The sequence below is a fragment of the Protopterus annectens genome, chromosome 11.part0, assembly GCF_019279795.1.
Source record: "Protopterus annectens isolate FY-2018-M chromosome 11.part0, PAN1.0, whole genome shotgun sequence".
Lineage (NCBI taxonomy): Eukaryota > Metazoa > Chordata > Ceratodontiformes > Protopteridae > Protopterus > Protopterus annectens.
The window spans coordinates 223550296-223568671 of NC_056745.1; the positions used below are offsets into that span (position 1 = coordinate 223550296).

The window sequence follows — 18376 nt, forward strand, 5'->3', positions numbered from 1 at the left end:
CAAAAAAAAAAAAAAGAGTCCCACCAGACGAGGTAGAATCCGGATTTTATTCAAGGTTCTTTTTAGTGCCAAAAAAAAATACAGGACACTGAAGGCCAATTTTGGACCCTAGCATCCTAAACAAGTTTGTTAGAGAAACCAAATTCTGGATGGTCACGGTTCAGTCTGTCCTCCCGTTTCTGGAGAAAGACAACTGGATGTGCTCGATTGAGCTCCAGGATGCATATTACCATATAAAAATGGACAAACGCTCCAGGAAATATCTCCGCTTCCAGCTGGCAGCCAATCAGTACCAATTCTGAGTGCTGCCTTTTGGTCTCTCCACAGCCCCAGAGTGTTCACCAAATATATGGCAGTGGTAACAGCTCACCTGAGATTGCAGGTATTCTGAGTGTTTCCATATCTAGACAATTGGCTCCTTACTGCCCCCACCAAGCATCTACTGCTTCACTCCTTGCGCTATACTCTACAGCTAGCAAGCTCCTTAGGGATTGCAGTAAACAAAGAGAAGTCAAAACTAGTAACTGCTCAAATTCATAGGAGCAACATTCGATACAAGGTCTTGCCTGGTCACCCTCCTGCTTCACAGGATCAGAGACTAAGATCTCAGCTCCAAGTGATACTCTCTCAGGACAAGTCCCAGCTCGTTTAGTCCTTTACTTGCTAGGATCAGTGGCAGCAATGATTACTATAGTTCCTTTAACAAGACTACACATAAGATTGCCACAGTAGCTCCTATCGTCACAGTGGTCCCTATTGACGCACCCTATGTCTCATCTGATCCACATAACAAACTGGTGCAGGCAGGATCTCTGGTGGATGAAGCCAGAAATGGTGTTATGGAGTCATCCCTTCTTACCCCAGCCCAAGGCCGTAGTGATCAAGAATACATCCCTGATGGGGTGGGGGGGCATTTTCAGGGAAAGACAGTCCAAGGCACTTGGTCCCCCATGGAGACTAATTTGTATATCAGTGACCTAGAACTGAGGGCGGTGCTTCTGGTGTTGCAAGCATTCCACTCTGCCCTCCTGTTGGGGACAATTGCTATCCAGTCAGACAATATGTCGGTCATCTTTTATATCTACAAACAAGGGGGAACCAGATCCTACCCATTGTGTTGGGAGGCCATGAGAATTTGGCAGTGGGCGATAGCCTACAACCACTTTCTAGTAGCAACACGCATTTCCGGGAATTCCAACGTAATTGTGGACAAACTGAGCAAATGTATTCTCCTGTCTCACGAGTGGTCCCTCAATCCAATGGTAGTGGCGGCGATTTTCCGTCGCTGGGGCCAGCCGTGCTGTTACCTATTTTCATGCCCTACCAGCCACAAATACAGCAGCTACTTTGACCTGATCCGCCCTCAGGGAGAGTCCCCGAGGGATGCTCTAGTACACAATTGGCCCCAGGGACTACTGTGTATGCCTTTCCTCTCTTTCTTCTGATGCCACAGTTTCTAAAGAAGGGTCTTCAGTTGTGAAGCAAAGTAATCCTCATTGCACCCTAGTGGCCTCGGCAAGTCTGATTCCCGTTCCTTTGGCCTCACCTGGTTCAACGACCATGGATTCTGGATCCAACTCCAGGACTTTGTCACACCCACAGGGGTTGAGCCATCCAAACCTATTGAGCCTCAAGCTGACAGCTTGGTTCCTCCACTTCCAGTAATTGCCAGCCAAAATAACCTTTCCCCTGTTCGAAAAATACTTCTGGCTTCCCATATACCATCTAGCAGGAAGATTTATCATAGTAAATGGAACAGATTTGGTCTTGGGGGGGGGGAAAGGAATAGATGGATCCCTTTTCAGCTCCGATGAGTTCAGTTTTAGAGTATTTATCAACCCTACTCCATTCAGGAGATTCAGCTTCTATGATCCAGGTCCAGTTAGCAGCTATCTCAAATTTTCACAATGGTTTCCAGGATTCCTCTCTGATGTCTCATCACCTCTGTAAAACCTTCTTGAAAGGGGTTTTACATACAAGACCACCTTTCAAAGAGTCCATTGAACCTTGGAATCTCACGCTGGTCCTACAGTATTTGACTCATAATCCCTTTGAGTCTGTGGCCAATTGTGACATAAAATTCTTGTCTTGAAAATCTTTGTTCTTGGTAGCCATTACCTCAGCAAGAAGAATGTCAGAATTACAGGCTTTTTGCGTTAAAACCCTTGCATTGTTTTCCACAAAGAGAGAGAGTATCACTCCGGACTAACCCATCCTTTCTACCCAAGGTTGTTTCAGAGTTGAATATTAATCAATCCATTGACTTGCCAGTTTTCTTCCCAAATTTCTGAATTAAAGGAGAATATTGTTTGCATTTATTGGATGTACAATTCTGCTTCTGTTTGGATAGGACTAAATCTTTCCAAAAATCTGACCAGTTATTCCTGTCCTTCACAGGTCCCAAGTTGGGAAGATCAGTTTCTAAAGTCACCTTGGCATAGTGGCTGACAGAATGTATCTCTTTTGTCTATCAACAGAACCAAATAAGTTTAACTATGAAAATAAAGGTGCATTCAACCAGATCAGTTGCTACTTCAGTAGCTTTTCATTTTAGAACTTCTGTGGATGACATTTGTGCAGCAGCCACTTGGACTTCTTCTAATACCTTTATCACTCATTACAAATTGGACTTGGTCTCCAGGAGGAGAGCATCCGTTGGCTCAGTGGTGCTCAGGAATATCCTTCCATAGGGCCTCCCAAGACATAAAGTATAGCTAGGGACTGTGTCCCATCCCTCATGAATGAATGAAGATTAACAACATCAGATAAAGAAGTTATGTTCTTACCATAACATTCCATCTGCGCTGTTGATTTTCATTCATTCATGACATCCCACTCTCCTACCCCCTCTGAATGACTCCTGGAGGTTTGGATTTGGTCCTAGTTACATGATAGGACATTTGCTCAGACAAAGCCTCTGCATTCTTTTCCTTACGGGCAAACTCGATCTGAGGAGATGAGGAGAAGGGCACTATGGGTAACCTTAGCTCGAGAGTTTTTGGCTGACACGAGCTTGTTATATCGGCTGAGTCGGTTCCGAGGATGGAACCGAGACCCATCTATCATGAATGAATGAAGATCAACAACACAGATGGAACGTTATGGTAAGAACATAACTTCTTTTTAATTTAAACAGAGTACTGGGGAAATTCACTTATTCTTTTTGATAAGTGCAAGAGATTTTTACATCCACATACTACTATGAACACAGATGAATGGGGCCTCAGTGTAACATCTCATCCAAAGAACAATACACTTGTGAATGCTGCACATCAGTCTCAGTATTGTAAAAGTAATTGTTACCCACAGTTTTCTAACTTTCCAGCATCAAAAGCTAGTGTGCCTATCCATTGAGCAGATATTGCTATTTTATTATAGAAAATGGTTTATTTTATTATAGGAAGGCATAGCTGGTTTAACTGGAGGGGTTAGAATTGGGGACTGCGGCAGGTGAACCAGTCATTCTAGGCTTGGGAGAATGCAGTCTTTGGTCAGTGGCAGTGTCACTAACTTATATGTGAGAAATTAGATTTTTATACCAAGTGCTGTCCCTAAAAAAAAAAAAAAAAATGTATCTGAGTGATTAGACCCAATTAAGAAGTTCATCCTGAACATCTATGAATGTTAAGCACTCCAATTTTTTGTTTACTTATTTTTACCAATGTAGATGGAGCCTTTTTTGTTTTACGTTCTAGAAAAAGACCTTTTAGACAGGCTGTTCAAACCACAAATATTGTCTAAGATGCCAAAACAGCCCATTAAGGAATTTCTTGCAAAAAATGCTCACTCCTGCAACGTTCCACATTTTGTGGATTTCTTTATGAGCTGTAGGAGTCCTTTCCTTTATGCCTTCACTCCTTTCTTTGACTTCATGCATGTAGTAACAAGTTAATTTGGATGAAGGCAAGGCAGTGACACCGATGACTTTGATGGGCTCAGAGCGACCAGTTTATCTGCTGTCTCTCTTCTGCCTCAGCAGCTATCATTTTTGTGACACACACAAGGAATTTATGGCACCTATTCATTGCATGATGTTTGAGGACCTGGAGTTTCTAATTCTGAGTTAATCTAAAGTCATATTTGTTTACCAGTATTACACCACCTGCTAAAAAAAATTCAATTTAGTATCAGGAATTGGACTTCCATATTGATAACTAACTTTCTGCTTTTATCCTAGATTTCTGATCTTTGTCACACTCAGAATATGTACTCTAGTCAAGCCTGGCTGGTATGCTGTTAGCTGTATAGAGTAAAATTGTCCTCCATTTTCTTAAGGGGCCTAGGCTACTTATACTGGTTCTACTGGAGTTAGCAACTTGAGATTTAGTGAAATCATTTGCTGAGATATAGGCAGGCCACTGGAACTAGCCTAAATGTGCAAAATATCATGCCTACTGTTTTATGGCTGATAGTAAAGCTTAAGGACATTTTGTAGAACTCAGCTGTGATTAGGTACATCCTTTCTTCTGCTGCAGTATGAAGAAGTTCAGCTTTTCACTGAAGAGCCACTGCTTGGGGGGAGGGGGTAGTGTTGCACATGTTGTGAAAAAAACGTGCATTGCTTTAAGAATGCACCAATCCCCAGAGCCTGCCATTTTTTCTCATTGCTGAGTTTAGATCTCAGCCCTTTCATATAGTATATATTTGTGTGGTCACTAATTAACAAGCCAAGATTGTTCTGACACTGTCAATATTGCCTTAGAGAGGAGCATGCCATGATTAAATCTGACCATATGGTAATCTAAGAAGGAAGAAGTTCTGGTCCATCTTCCCACCCAAGCAGTGGTAGTGTAGAGATGCCCAGTACCATGATTGATGGGAAGAATTGGGCATGGGCTGAGACAGCATCAAAAGGCTATGGAAATGGAGGGCAGCCAGTGGTCACACTGTCCTGAAGGTTTGTCTGTGCTTGTGTTCATACCCTCCTGGAGGTAAGTCTTTTATTAACACTCCCTCCCAGTCTTAAATGATATGATCGTATTCTCGATTACCAACGGCACGAGCTGACACACATCCTCTTCAGTGGACAGTAAGGAACCAGATAAAGCACATCCCACTGCATCCATGTTAGTAATTCATCCCATGATACAGGATCCAGTCATCCTGAGAAGATTTTTTGTGATTCTGAGCTTGACAGTTATGAATTATGTCATATTTTCAGTGCATTGAAAAGCGATCTGGCCTAATTTTGATGAAACATCACAGTGTGACAGTTACACAAAACTTATGTTGAAATTCAACAAATTCTAGCTAAAGACAGACAGTTATGCAAAACATGTGTCTAAATTCAGCAAAAGCTAGGGCTTTGCTCCTTGACCCCCTTTTATACAGTAGGTTTGTCTGGACTTAAGGTAGTCTGTATATCAATCAATGAAACTGAAAATTCAGTCACATGAATTATTTTTTTCTACACAACATGACAAAAATTCTTTCTGTAAGTGTGAATTTGGTGAGCCATAAAACTACTATGATGGGTATTAGGGGATTTGCACTAAAGATACAGGATACAGGAACTTGGGCTATTGTTTTTTTCCACGTTTTGTATTAGCACATTACCTTTTAGATCGCCATTAAATATGAATTTATTTCACAGTTTGTGTAAACAGGGCTTCTTTACATGAAAGAGTTCAATTCATGAAGGAACAGAGCTTTTCCTAATGTAAAAATATTGATATGTGGATGTTTTTGTGTGACATGCTAGTGATGGTGGGTGAAATGTAGTGATCCATTCTAAATCATCTAAATATATGAATAGAAAACCAGCTCTCTTTGGGATGTACCAGTATCAACAATTACTGCAGTTTCTTTCATTGGCTGAGGATGTCTGAACCAGAAATGTTTAAATAAAGATTTCTTAATGTTTTTTATTTGTAATGTATGACCCCATTCAAATATTTCTTCCATGTCCGTGTTTCTGGAAATGATGTACTTTTTCATTTAATGTATCTGTTAGGTTGAAGAACTTAAGCATGCACATAAATTGGAAGTAACAAATATAAAGTTGGAAGCAGCAAAAGTAAAAGCAGAAGCCGAAAGAGCACGAGATCTCATCAAGAGTCAGATGGATGGTAATATAAATCACAAATGTATACAGTCTTATGTATTTTTGTATTATTTATTTTACTTAAATACTTGCTTTATATACATAACTGCATCATAACTGTTTTTTAGTTTACTTTTGTTAATTTTATATTTTGTGTTGCATAACAATAGACTATATCATCCAGATATGTAGTTCAGCTTACAAAACTTATGCCAAGCAGAAAGTGTAGATATATAAGGTATGCAATTAAGGTAAGATTTTACTATTGGGTTAGTGAAATATATGGAGCAAGTGTGGGTCTTAAGGAAGAGCTAAGTTAGTTGTAGACGAGCAAGGCATGATAATGGGTGCCATATACCCTAAAATAGCCACGCAAGGATGGTAGTACTGAAGCCAAGCTATTGGTGTAAAGCAGACTTTCAAGGTACATCAACATGCAGAGTAAGTTAAAAATAAAATTGTATCGTTCAAGATGTATAGGTCCCCTTCAAAATATCTAAAACCCATAACATCTAATTTCATAGCATTGAGACCAGAACATCTAAAACCCATAACATTGAAATGTTAAGTTGTCCCATCTCGCCTTCGTTCTTGCTGTTTGGGTTCTATAGCTCGAGAGCAATTTACTGGCTCAAGGCTAACCCTTATCCCAGAATGCCCAGCGTCAGCTACCCAGATCTCGTTTGCCGCTTCAGTTGCGAGGTTGCTTCGTTACTGGCTCGGGCTTAGTATAGTTTTTTTTTATGATTATAATTGTTGTTTATTCTTAAAATGTGTCAAGTTTTTGTCTAGATATAGTTCTTTATCCCTTATTGCCTTTCTTGTGTGTATTGTAGCTTTGTTGGCCTTCACTCCATATCTCACAGGCCTTCTGTTTCCCCTGAACTCGTTTAAGTTAGAGAGCCCCCCCCCCCCCCCAGAACAGCCATTTAAATTAGAGGCTCTCCTTTCTGTTCCTTAAATGTAAAAAAAAAAAAAAAACTGTTTTGTTTTTTAGTATAGTAGTGTAACATGTCTAAAGAGGCCAACATTTCTGGCTTCAACAAGTATGACTCATGCTGTCAGAAAATGTCTCTGACAGATGGGCACACTAGCTGTGTTTATTGTTTAGGGGCTGTGCACCTGCAGGACTCCTGCTCTATCTGTCATGCATTTAGTCCAAGGGTCCTGCAGGAGAGCAAAAACAAATTATTCCTTCGAGGATTACTGAAACCACAGGATTCCCCGGCTAAAGGTTCTCAGCCAATGAAATCCTCTAAGTCTGTCAAGCCGTCGGCTCCATCCTCGGAACAGACTCCTGGGCTTGAAGAACCAAGTTTGTCAGTGCCGACTAGCATCGACAAATCATCTCCTCCCTGGGCTCCAACTAAAACCTCGGAGCTGTCTCGGAGCCACAAACGAGCAAGGTCTCCTTCACTGGAGCCGATCCGCTCTGTGCCACAGTCACCCTTATTAGGAAGTGAACACAGTCATCACTCTTCATCCCACTCCTCTCGATCCTCCAGGTTATCGGATCAAGACGTGGAGAGAGTAGTCAGCAGGTTGCTTAAATCACAAGCCCTTGAGAAATTACTTTCCAGCCCACCTCAGCAGGTTGTGGCTTCATCTGCCTCCATCTCCATTCCTCCACCACCTACACTTAGTTTGGAGCCGGAGACCATGGACGCGTGGATAGTAGAACTGACCGTGCCGATCACCTCTTCGGTTCCGACGTCGGCTCAGATCACCTCGATTGTTCCGTCCATCGAGAGATCTGAGCATCGAAGCTCTCTCATCGGCTCCGAGGGGGGAAGTGGCATCAGTCCCTTGTCCGACCCCGCTCTCCCTCTCGGAGCTTCGGCGCAGGTGAACTCGGCTCCCACATCGGCCTCAGAGCCATCGCCCTCGACACGGAGAAGGACTCCCATCTCTTTGGAGTCGGAACTTTCTTTGCCTCGGATTGTGATGCCTTCGAGGTCATGCGGAGTGGGCTGTCCCCTGAAGCAGACCTACTATCAGCTCCTTCTCTTAAGGTGCCTGTGCCAACCTCTGCTCTTCCTCCGGCCCAGAAGCATAGGGAACCTATGCCCCAGGACACCCCATTGGGTGACCCCTCTTCTTCGGAGGCCTCCCCTGATCACTCAGAGGAGCCTCCTCAGAAGAAGAAATGCAAGAGGAAGCACCTAGACTCTCCTGAGTCTGTCACCTCAGATACAGACCTGGATGAATCGGAAGGGTCCCCCAGGTCCCCCTCTGAAGAGGTTTCCTTTTCGGACATCCTTGAAATGCTTAGGCAGAGGGATGGCTGGTCTTACCTAGCCCCTATCGAGGACAAGTCTGTATACCTGGAGGCATTCGGTTCCCGACCCTCCACCTCCTGGGTGTCTCCACATTTCGATCCACTCATGTCTGTAGTGGCTTGAAAGGCTTGGTCAGTTCCGGATTCTGTGGAACCTACTTTGAGGAGACCAAATAAGTTCATAACAGCCCCCCAGGACAAACAATTTCTCTCTAAAGGTGTGCCAGTTGATGCCATGGTGGTAGCAGCAGCCTCCAAGAAAGAGTTAGCAGAAACTTCTTCGTCTGTCCATTCACCAAACAGAGTCTAGGACGATGAACAGATATGGGAAGCGAATGTTTTCCTCAGCGACCTTCTCAATGAGGTCCCTGAATTATCTCTCTCATTTTACACGACTTCAAAGGGATCTCCTAAAAGAGCTTGGAGATACTCTACAAGATCCTACAGCTGAGGGGAGCATCAGCCAAAATAGCTTCCCATCTTGCAACTCTTTATGCTATAGTCAACTCCTCCATGAGGCTGATTTCCTATGCAGCCGATGGAGCAAGCAGAGCCACAGGTACAGGAGTGGCTGTCAGGAGACATGCTTGGCTGTGGCTGTGTCCATTTGTGGAACCCTTTCGAGCATCCATCACAAATATTCCCTTTAATGGCTCCTCGCTTTTTGGGCCTCAGGTGAAAGACACACTTACCAGGTGCGAGCAGAAAGGCAAGACTCTCTCTGCCGTGGGAGTCTGTTTTTCCACTCCTAACAGACCTTATCCCAAAGGACAGAAGGGTGGAAAGATGTGGTTTCGAAAGTCCCAGGGACCCTTGCCTGACACACATGGTGATTTTTTTTCCCCCAGGGGCAGAGGGGGAAACAACAACAATGGCAGATGCCACCCTCATGGCAGAGGGGGACTGCAAAATTAGGGTGACAGAGAAACTTTCTCTGCCAAACCCTTCCAGCATCCCTGACAGGTTGCCCAACTGCTCACCTCTGGATGCAGTTGGGGGAAGACTTTCCCTGTACCCAAAAGCCTGGCAAAATATAACAAGAGACAAATGGGTACTATCTATCATATCTGGAGGTTACAACATCCCCTTTCATCAACCCCCTCTAAAGTCAAAAATGTCCTTCCTAGTTGTCCCACCCAATCTAAGGGATCAAGCAGTTATTCAAGTTTCAAAACTGCTAGAAAAAAGAGCCATTCAGGAAGTCAGTCCCTGCAGACCAACTAGGATCCGGAACTTACTCAAGATTCTTTTTAGTACCAAAAAAGACAGGGGACTGAATACCAATACTGGATCTCAGCAGATTGAACAAATCTGTACAAAAAGAAAAGTTCAGGATGGTAACACTGCAGTCCATTCTTCCCTTTCTGGGTCAGGCAACTGGATGTGCTCCATAGATCTTCAGGATGTGTACTATCATATCAAAATGGACAGACGTTCCAGGAGATTTCTTTGCTTCCGGGTAGGGGCCAGTCATTATCAGTTCAGAGCTGTGCCCTTTGGTCTCACCACAGCCCCCAGGGTATTCACCAAATGTATGGCAGTAGTTACGGCTCACCTGAGACGTCAAGGATTCCAGGTGTTTCCCTATCTAGACAACTGGCTCCTAACTGCTACCACCAGGCATCAACTCTTAGAGGTACAGGATTATACAATATCAACCTGCACCCAACTAGGCATTACAGTAAATTTCGAAAAGTTTGCCTTGTTGCCCTGTCAATGTATTACATATATAGGAGCAGAATTAAACACAAAACAGATGTTTGCAAGGTTACCTCAGGAAAGAGTTTTCTCTATTCGCCAACAAGTGTCATTTCTAATGCAGAGCAGAAAGGTCCAAGTCAGACATGTCCTGCAAGTTCTAGGCTCCATGGCAGCTGCCATTCTTCTTGTACCATTAGCGCTTTACCATATGAGAGTCCTTCAGTGGCTTCTCTTCACCCAGTGGTCCTTCCAGGAACTACCCATGTCACACATGATCCTAATTGCAGAAACATGCAAAAGAAACCTCTCTTGGTGGATGGTCTCCCCACTGATGACTCAGGGCAGACCTTTCACTCAACCCCCTCCGGTAACCACAGTGACCACGAACGCCTCCCTGATAGGCTGGGGGGGGGGCATTATCTAGGCAGGACAGTCCAAGGCATGTGGCAACCTCACGAGTACCATCTGCATATCAATGTCCTAGAGATGGTGCTCCTAGCGTTGCAAGCTCTTCAAGACTCTCTTCCTTCCGGGACTATTGCGATCCAAACAGACAACATGTCAGTTGTGTGGTACATCAACAAGCAAGGTGGGACCAGGTCCTACCCCTTGTGTTGAGAAGCCCTCAGCCTATGGCAATGGGCGATTTCCTCACAATGTTTTCTAACAGCAAAGCACATCCCTTGGAAATCCAACGTAATAGTGGACAGGCTCAGCAGGGCTATCCTCATGCCTCACAAGTGGTCTCTGAATCAGGAAGTTGTGGACCTTATCTTCCTTGCTGAGATCTATTTGCCACCCCCCTCAACAACAAATGCAGCAGCTACTTCTCCCTGCTTCCTCATCCAGGTCAAACTCCCAGGGACGCTCTAGTCCATGATTGGCCTCAGGGACTCCTTTATGCATTTCCCCCTTTCCCCCTAATTCCAAGACTCGTACAGAAAGCAAAATCTTTGGGTTGCAAAATTATCCTCATTGCCCCCTACTGGCCTCGACAGATATGGTTTCCGTTCCTGCACCTTCACATTTTAGACCAGCCTTGGGTTCTGGACCCAGTGCCAGATCTGTTGATTTATCAGTCAGGCGGGTTACACCAATACCTTCAGACTCTCAAGCTCACAGCTTGGTTTCTCCACTTCCTACCTTAGCCAGGCTTCCAAGTATCTCCCCAGCAGTTTGCGATATTATTATATCCTCCCATAAATCAACTATGAGAAAGACTTATGCTAGCAAATGGAAAAGATTTTCTTACTGGGCAGAATCTAGAAACTTAGACCCCCTTTTCAGCCCCAGTCCATCAAAATTCTAAAATTTCTTTCAGAGCTTTTTCAGTCTGGTGCGGCTGCTACCATCAGAGTACAACTGGCTGCCTTATCTAATTTTCATATTGGAATTCTTAATTCTAGCATAATGTCTCATAAGCTCTGCAAGGCCTTCATGAGAGGAACATCTCTCCTTAGACCCTCAGTGAGGCATCCACCTCCTCCTTGGGATCTCAATTTAGTTTTGATTTCTTTGTTTCTGCCTCCCTTTGAACCAGCAGCTTCTTGTCCCTTAAAATTTCTTTCTTGGAAAACACTTTTTCTGGTTGCTATTACCTCAGCTAGACGTGTTTCAGAACTCCAAGCACTCTGAGTTCGTCCTTCATATATGGTGTTTCACAAAGATAGAGTTTCTCTGAGAACCAACCCATCCTTCATATCAAAAGTCTGTTCATAAAACAATTTAAGTCAAGCCATCAGTCTCCCAGTCTTCTTTCCCAATTATAGCATCAAGGCAGAATACGGTCTTCACCAACTGGATGTGCACAGACAATTACATTTTTACCTCCATAGGACCAAAGAGCTAAGAAAGTCAGACCAATTATTTCTCTCCTATGCTTGCAATAAGCAAGGCCTTCCAGTTTCTAAGGTGACCTTATCCAAAAGGTTATCTGACACCATTGCCTTTATTTATCAGTTAAGGCATAAACATCTACCAGCAAAACTGAAAGGTCATTCTACTAGAGCATTGGCCACGTCTGTAGCCTTTCAGTCTAAATTGCTCATAGACTCAATTTGTGCAGCTGCCACTTGGGCAAACCGTCATACCTTTATCTTTCATTACAAAGTGGATGTGGTTTCCCGGAGCAGGGCTTCCTTTGGTTCCACTGTTCTGAAGAGTCTGTTCCAATGAGCCACCCGGGGTCTTTATGTGCTAAGGACGCTGTCCCAAACAGCAAGAACGAAGGTGAGATGGGACAACTTAACATAAAGAAGTTGTGTACCTACCATAACGTTCCATGTTAGTTGTCCTTCATCTCACCTTCCTTCTTGCGTCCCCCCCTCCTTCCCCCTTCCTGGAGAATTGAGAGTAGTTCACTATGGTTTCACTGGCTGATTTCCTTTTTCTTGGTTCACATGCCAGGTAATTTTATGACAGTTTACTCTGATCTGTTATTTTGGTAAATCAGTTTTAGGTTACTGGTTACTTTATATATCTAGTGTGTGCTATCGCAAATGAGATCTGGGTAGCTGACGCTGGGCATTCTGGGATAAAGGTTAGCCTCGAGCCAGTAAATAGCTCTTGAGCTATAGAAGTAGGCCGAGTTGGAGCCGAGGATCGGCTCCAAACCCAAACAGCAAGAAGGAAGGCGAGATAAAGGACAACTAACATGGAACGTTATGGTAGGTACATAACTTCTTTTTTCATAACATCTAACAGTACAAATCTCATGAAAATAACTTCCCCTCCATATATAATGACACCAAACACACTTTTTACTACATTTCTGCAGGGGGGCTTGATGCAGTGGGGTTAGGAAATTAAATTTTTCCCACTGTAGTGTGATCTTGGAGTTGGTATGTTTAATTTACGGGGGGGTGTGGGGGTTGAAGCAGAAGCGTAGTCAAAAGTGTGTTTGGTAGTTTGGTGTAGTTGTATGTGGAGGGGATGTTATTTTCTAGTAATTTGTAGTGTTAGATGTTATGAAATTAGATGTTATGGGTTTTAAATGTTTCAAAGTAGACCTACACACACACATATATATATATATATAATTTTTTTTTTTATTTATTTATTTATATATGCATACACACACACACACACACACACACGTGTGTGTGTGTGTGTGTGTGTGTGTGTGTGTGTGTGTGTGTGTGTGTGTGTGTGTGTGTGTGTGTCTGTCTGTCTGTCTGTCTGTCTGTGTGTATGCAGTAAGGGACAAGGGATTGTGCATGGTACAGTCACTACTGCACACCCAAAGGTGTTGTGAGCCTTATACTCCCTGAATGTGGGGGTAATACCTGCACCCCAAGTGCCTTATTGCCCTGCAGTTTTAATTTTACATCTAATAGTTTGTGTATGATAATTTTATGTTTTGTAGTTTATTTTAATGTAAAATAATTCATCCACCCATTTTAACTGATTACTGTGGAAGGCTATCATTTTTTAACTGTATGGAATCTTGGTATGAATCTTTCAGGCAAGTCATTTAAGGACCCTTCAGTCAAATTGTTTTGCGCTATTGCAGTGTCCGCTTTATAAACAAATACTAATACTTCATAACTCCTTAACTGTGATCTGGAACGTGAATGAGTCCAGATGAGGAAACTCTTCTGTCAGTAGCAGAAAGTTTCATAAACATGGAATTTTTTTCCTTGTTTTGCTTCTCTTTGCCCCACTGCCTGACAGTCATAAATAAATAGTAATATAGCCTCAAAACATTGAAGAGAATAATGATTGTGGTGGTAAATCCAAGAAATGAAAGATACATAGTTGCAAACAATAATGCCACACCACCATCATTCTTAAGTTGGTTTAGCTGATAACCTGCTTGTCGCATTCTAAAATATTCACAAGAATAATTATTTTGGTGGCAGCTCTCAACAGCTGAAAAACATAATACATAAACAGTAATTCTTCTCCACTGCCATCAACTTTCTTAAGCTGTTTTAACTGTGATGGTATGGTGATTGCCTTTATTTAATTGGATTTGTATATTTATTTGTATGTGTGTGTTTTATTTATATTTGAATATGAGGGTATAGTCATGTACTGTTTTACTTCTGTTATATATTTAAATTTACCTATTTGGTCAAACAATGTATGACAGTGTCTTTCTGCTGTATTTGTGTCTGAGGGTCTCTAATATACGCTTGGGTTAGCGTAGCTATTTTTGTTGCCGTTGGAACTGTTTTCTCTTTGTACACTGCTTCATTACTGTTTGTAGTGTTTAAGCCTTCTCTTTCATCAGGAGATTTGTTAATGATTTTGATTGTGCCTTATCAGGTAATGTATATAAATTAGAGTTTTTTTGTGTGCATTTTATTACTGTAAAGTGTTTAATTTGTGTCACAGTCCTGATTCTTGTTTTGTTCTTTTTTTTTAATCCAGATTTAGTAACATATTTGGATTGGTTGTGTGTTTTTAGTGTTTGGTATTTTTCTTTTACTGTTTTAAGTATTTCTGTGATTGATATTTTTCCTGCAAAATGACTTTTCAAAGTGGTCACAGTTTGTTGGCTATTGAGTTTGTGAGGGAGTAGGGATCAGTAACTGAATGTGAGGTCTAGGTGGCATTATTCCTTTTCCTGTGCAAATAACTGATTCGATGCACATATAAATAGCAATCTGACTGGTTAGTTTCCTTCTATTTTCCAATTTTCTCTTCCCCTCTCTATATGTATATATTGTATTTAAAATGTGTTTGTGTGTGGGGACAGCAATGAGTGTAAGTGGGTAATGTTCCTTTTAAAGTACGAGAATGTAGCTTAAAATTCTCATAGCTCTTCATTCAGGTAAAGTGATTGTATTTCCTAGCAAATTGCCATTTGGTGTTTGTATAAAAGGAGACCGTCTGTTAAGGCAGATCAGGAAGTTACTCAATCAGAGGTTCAGCATGGGGTAAAGAAAGAGCTTTTTCTAAAGGTCTAAGATTGATGGAGTTTGCCAATCCAATTGGGGCTTACTGTGGATAGCGCCTGAGATCAACTAATGAAGATTTTTTTGTTTTTTTCTAAAGGTGAAGTTATGACTTGGAAGGGCATACAGTTGTGATTGCAAGAGTGGGTGGAAATGCTGTTTTCTTTGGACTGTTGACATAGACTATAAAGTTTTGTAAAAAGGTGCTCTTGACAATGAATGAATATTATAGCTAGCCAAGCACACTTTTTTTTTTAATTTTCATTGGACAATAAACTTATTTTATTACTGGGGGTTTTGCCTGTGTTTGTGTGTGTTTGTGTGTGTGTGTGTGTGTGTGTGTGTGTGTGTGTGTGTGTGTGTGTGTATGTGTGTAAGCGATCGTGCGTGTGAGCGTGTGTGTGTGTATATATATATATAAAACAACATGGACGCATACATAAGAGTATTATGCAGTGGATTTCCTTTAGTTCAACTGTATAAATGCAGTTTGTGTCGAAAAAAAGTCAAACTTAAATTATTGTTCAACTTAAAAGGCAGACTTCTCATTAATGCCCTTCTGGCCACTAACAGTTCATTTTTTTTTTTTTCTTTTTTTTTTCAGGTCTCTCATTGAAGCGCATGATTCCTTACAAATCACAGGCTTGATATTGCAGTCTTAAGTACATCAACAATTAAGCTGTTAGAACTCCTTGAATAAATCCACAGTTAGACTCCTGGTTCTTGAAAAGACCCATAGGTCCTTCAGTGATTTTTATGGTATTTCCACAACTTCTTTTAGTCGGGATCTACTAGAGTTCCCACTTCAGGCTTTGAAATCACTCTATGTGAGAGGAAACATTTCTAACATTGTGCACCTCCTCTTTTAAGAGCATTTTTCCTGGTGCATCATGATGAACTATGCTATTTACAAGTATGTTGTCTAAACACACCGCTGTGCTATACACTGTATATGCAGCATATGATAACAGCATTTCCGACTTATCAAATAGCCACTATGCCACATTGATCACCCCTCCGAACAAAAAACAATGTTTCTTTTCTGAATGGCATAGTTATAGGACCAGGATAACCCTTCTGCATTGTTGTGGCTGTTAGCATGCTTATGTTTAATGGTAAATTAAAGGGCTGTAGTTATAATGCTCAAATATGTAATTTGGTGTTCTCATCCTTTTGCTTGTTCAGCCTTTGCAGGGGTGCATGGTCACTTACTAAAGTGAGACTACATCCCAGCAGGTAATACTGCAGTGAAGTTAGTGTCCATTGAGTAGTGAGACATTTGCGGTCTGTGGCAGAGTATCTTGTCTCAGCCTTACATTGAGGTAGAAGACTGGATGTTCCTCACCACTTCCTGAGGTAACACAGTTTTTAAGCTCACTTTCAGATACATTAGTATTTACAATAGAGTTTCTAGAAATGTTAAGTGCTGTGAATATAAAATAGTTTTCAGTTAGTTAAAAGTCTTATCTGTTTCTATGATCCACCTTTCCTGGATAAGCATCTTCCTTCTTGTATGGTCTGTTAAGAGGACTGACTGGTAGCGAATTTGGGTACAGATTTTCTAGAGTAGTCTGCTAGTCACAAAAATCTCTTTCACCTGTCTGTTAATACTGGCTATAGGCCATTTTGTAACAGCCTCCATCTTGTCTGTTTCTGGTCTAATTGCACCCTCTTCCACTCACGTACCGTAAGTATCTGACTGTTTTCTGCTAAGTTTACTTTTAGCAGTGTTGACTGTAAGTTTTGCTTGTCTTAGAGTATCCAGCACAACTTGTACCTTCCAGTCATCAGAGCAGATTACCATGCCATCAAGGTATGCTGCTGAATACCTAGTGTGAGGTTTCAAAACTTTATTCGTGAGCCTTTGAAAAGTGTCAGGAGCTGCATGAAGTCCAAAGGGTAAAACAGTATAATGAAAAAGATCTTTAGGAGTGCAGAATAATGTCTTCTCTTTGGCTTCAGAGGAGAGGGGGAACAGTGGATAAATACCTTGCTTTGCCTAGTCTCTCTATCTCAACAACTCTAGGCAGTGGATAAATGTCAAATTTGGACATGGCATTCCATTTTCAGAAAGCATTACAATATCTTACCAAGCCAACTGGTTTAAGATCCAACATAGTTAATATTTCCATATATTTTGTGACTTTCACTTCTTCAGTTACTAATTTTCTGTGACGTTTGTATTTTGTATAGTTTTAGGTTTAACTTCTCCTTGAGCAGTTTCAATATGATGCTGTATTAACTTTGTTCTACCATGTAGTTGAAAAAAAAGTTTCCAGAAAGTTAGCCATCTAACATCCTCTGTAGTTCCCTAAACTAGTATCCCCCTCAGCACAAAGCTGAAGAGCAAAAAAAATAAATAAAAAAATAAAAAAGTTGGTGAATAGAAAAGAGCTGTTCTGCTGCAACAGCAAGCTGCTTGCTACAGTTTACAGTTAACTCCACACTCCACAGACTAACAACACTTCAGCCATTACTACAAGATCATTTATGCAACCACAGTACCCTCATGGCTTCATAATGCAGTGCTATTACTGCACTCCTGCACCACCAGCACCTGCAGATCTCACCGTCTTAATAGCTTGTACCTGGGGCAGCCATTCCCCTTCCCTGCACCCATCATTACAGGTCTGAATGTTTCATCTTTTAGAACAGCAGGGATAGAATTCACTGATATAATGTTGGTATCCATTTCAACTCTAAGGCTAACTATAAAGCTGTCAGCTTGCCTTTGTGGTTTTAATGCATTTATGTGGTAGGTCGTCTTTGGTCTTCTCTTTTCTTCCATTTTGCCTTTTTTTTTTTTTTTAACTTATTTCATTAATTTTTTCTACTACGTCAAAGGGTCTTTGATATCTTCTCAACTTATTTTTAGCAAATAGGACCTTGTACTCTGTTTTAATCTTCCTTTGTCTGTCATTTTTATCCACCCTTTGTTGCATCTCCTGTGTCCTTTGCATAACAGATTTCTCAGGTCTTGTCCAGATACTGGAGTAGTAGGACTGTTGCTTTTGCCTACCTCTTGTGATTGCAACAAACTACAGAGAAACTCGAGCTCCTCCTTACCCATAATCCCACAGAGAAACTCGAGCTCCTCCTTACCCATAATCCCACTTGCTGTAATTTTGCCAAATCTCATTGTAGTGTGTGAAAGACAGCAACATTTCCTGTCAGTTTTCGAGTGAAGGTTTGATAAACACTGCAGAAAAAGCAATTTCTGGTACTCCGATAAGTGTTTTTGCTTTTAGAGTCACTATTGCGCCAGTCTCTTCTGGATTTCTGTTAACCTGTTTTGGCTTTTCTTCTGGTGTAAATCGTTTCTCTTGTACTAGTAATTCCAGATTATAGGGTTCATGTCATCACCCAGATTTAGATTAAAAAAAAAACTTTCTTCTACTTTTTTTGATGTTTTAGGTTTGGACTTGTGGTCATGGAAAAGGAAGCCAAACAAGG

At 41.6% G+C, this 18376-nt stretch overlaps 1 protein-coding gene across 3 annotated transcripts in view; it reads left to right on the forward strand.

The window, feature by feature from the left end:
* The window catches only part of LOC122815283 (centrosomal protein of 83 kDa-like), a 1332042-nt gene that overhangs the window by 270865 nt on the left and 1042801 nt on the right, over window positions 1-18376 (forward strand). For all 3 annotated transcript variants that reach the window (XM_044087644.1, XM_044087646.1, XM_044087645.1), the window contains exon 5: window positions 5954-6068. In XM_044087644.1, coding sequence (XP_043943579.1) covers window positions 5954-6068 — 115 coding nt within the window. The remainder of the gene's footprint in view (window positions 1-5953; window positions 6069-18376) is intronic.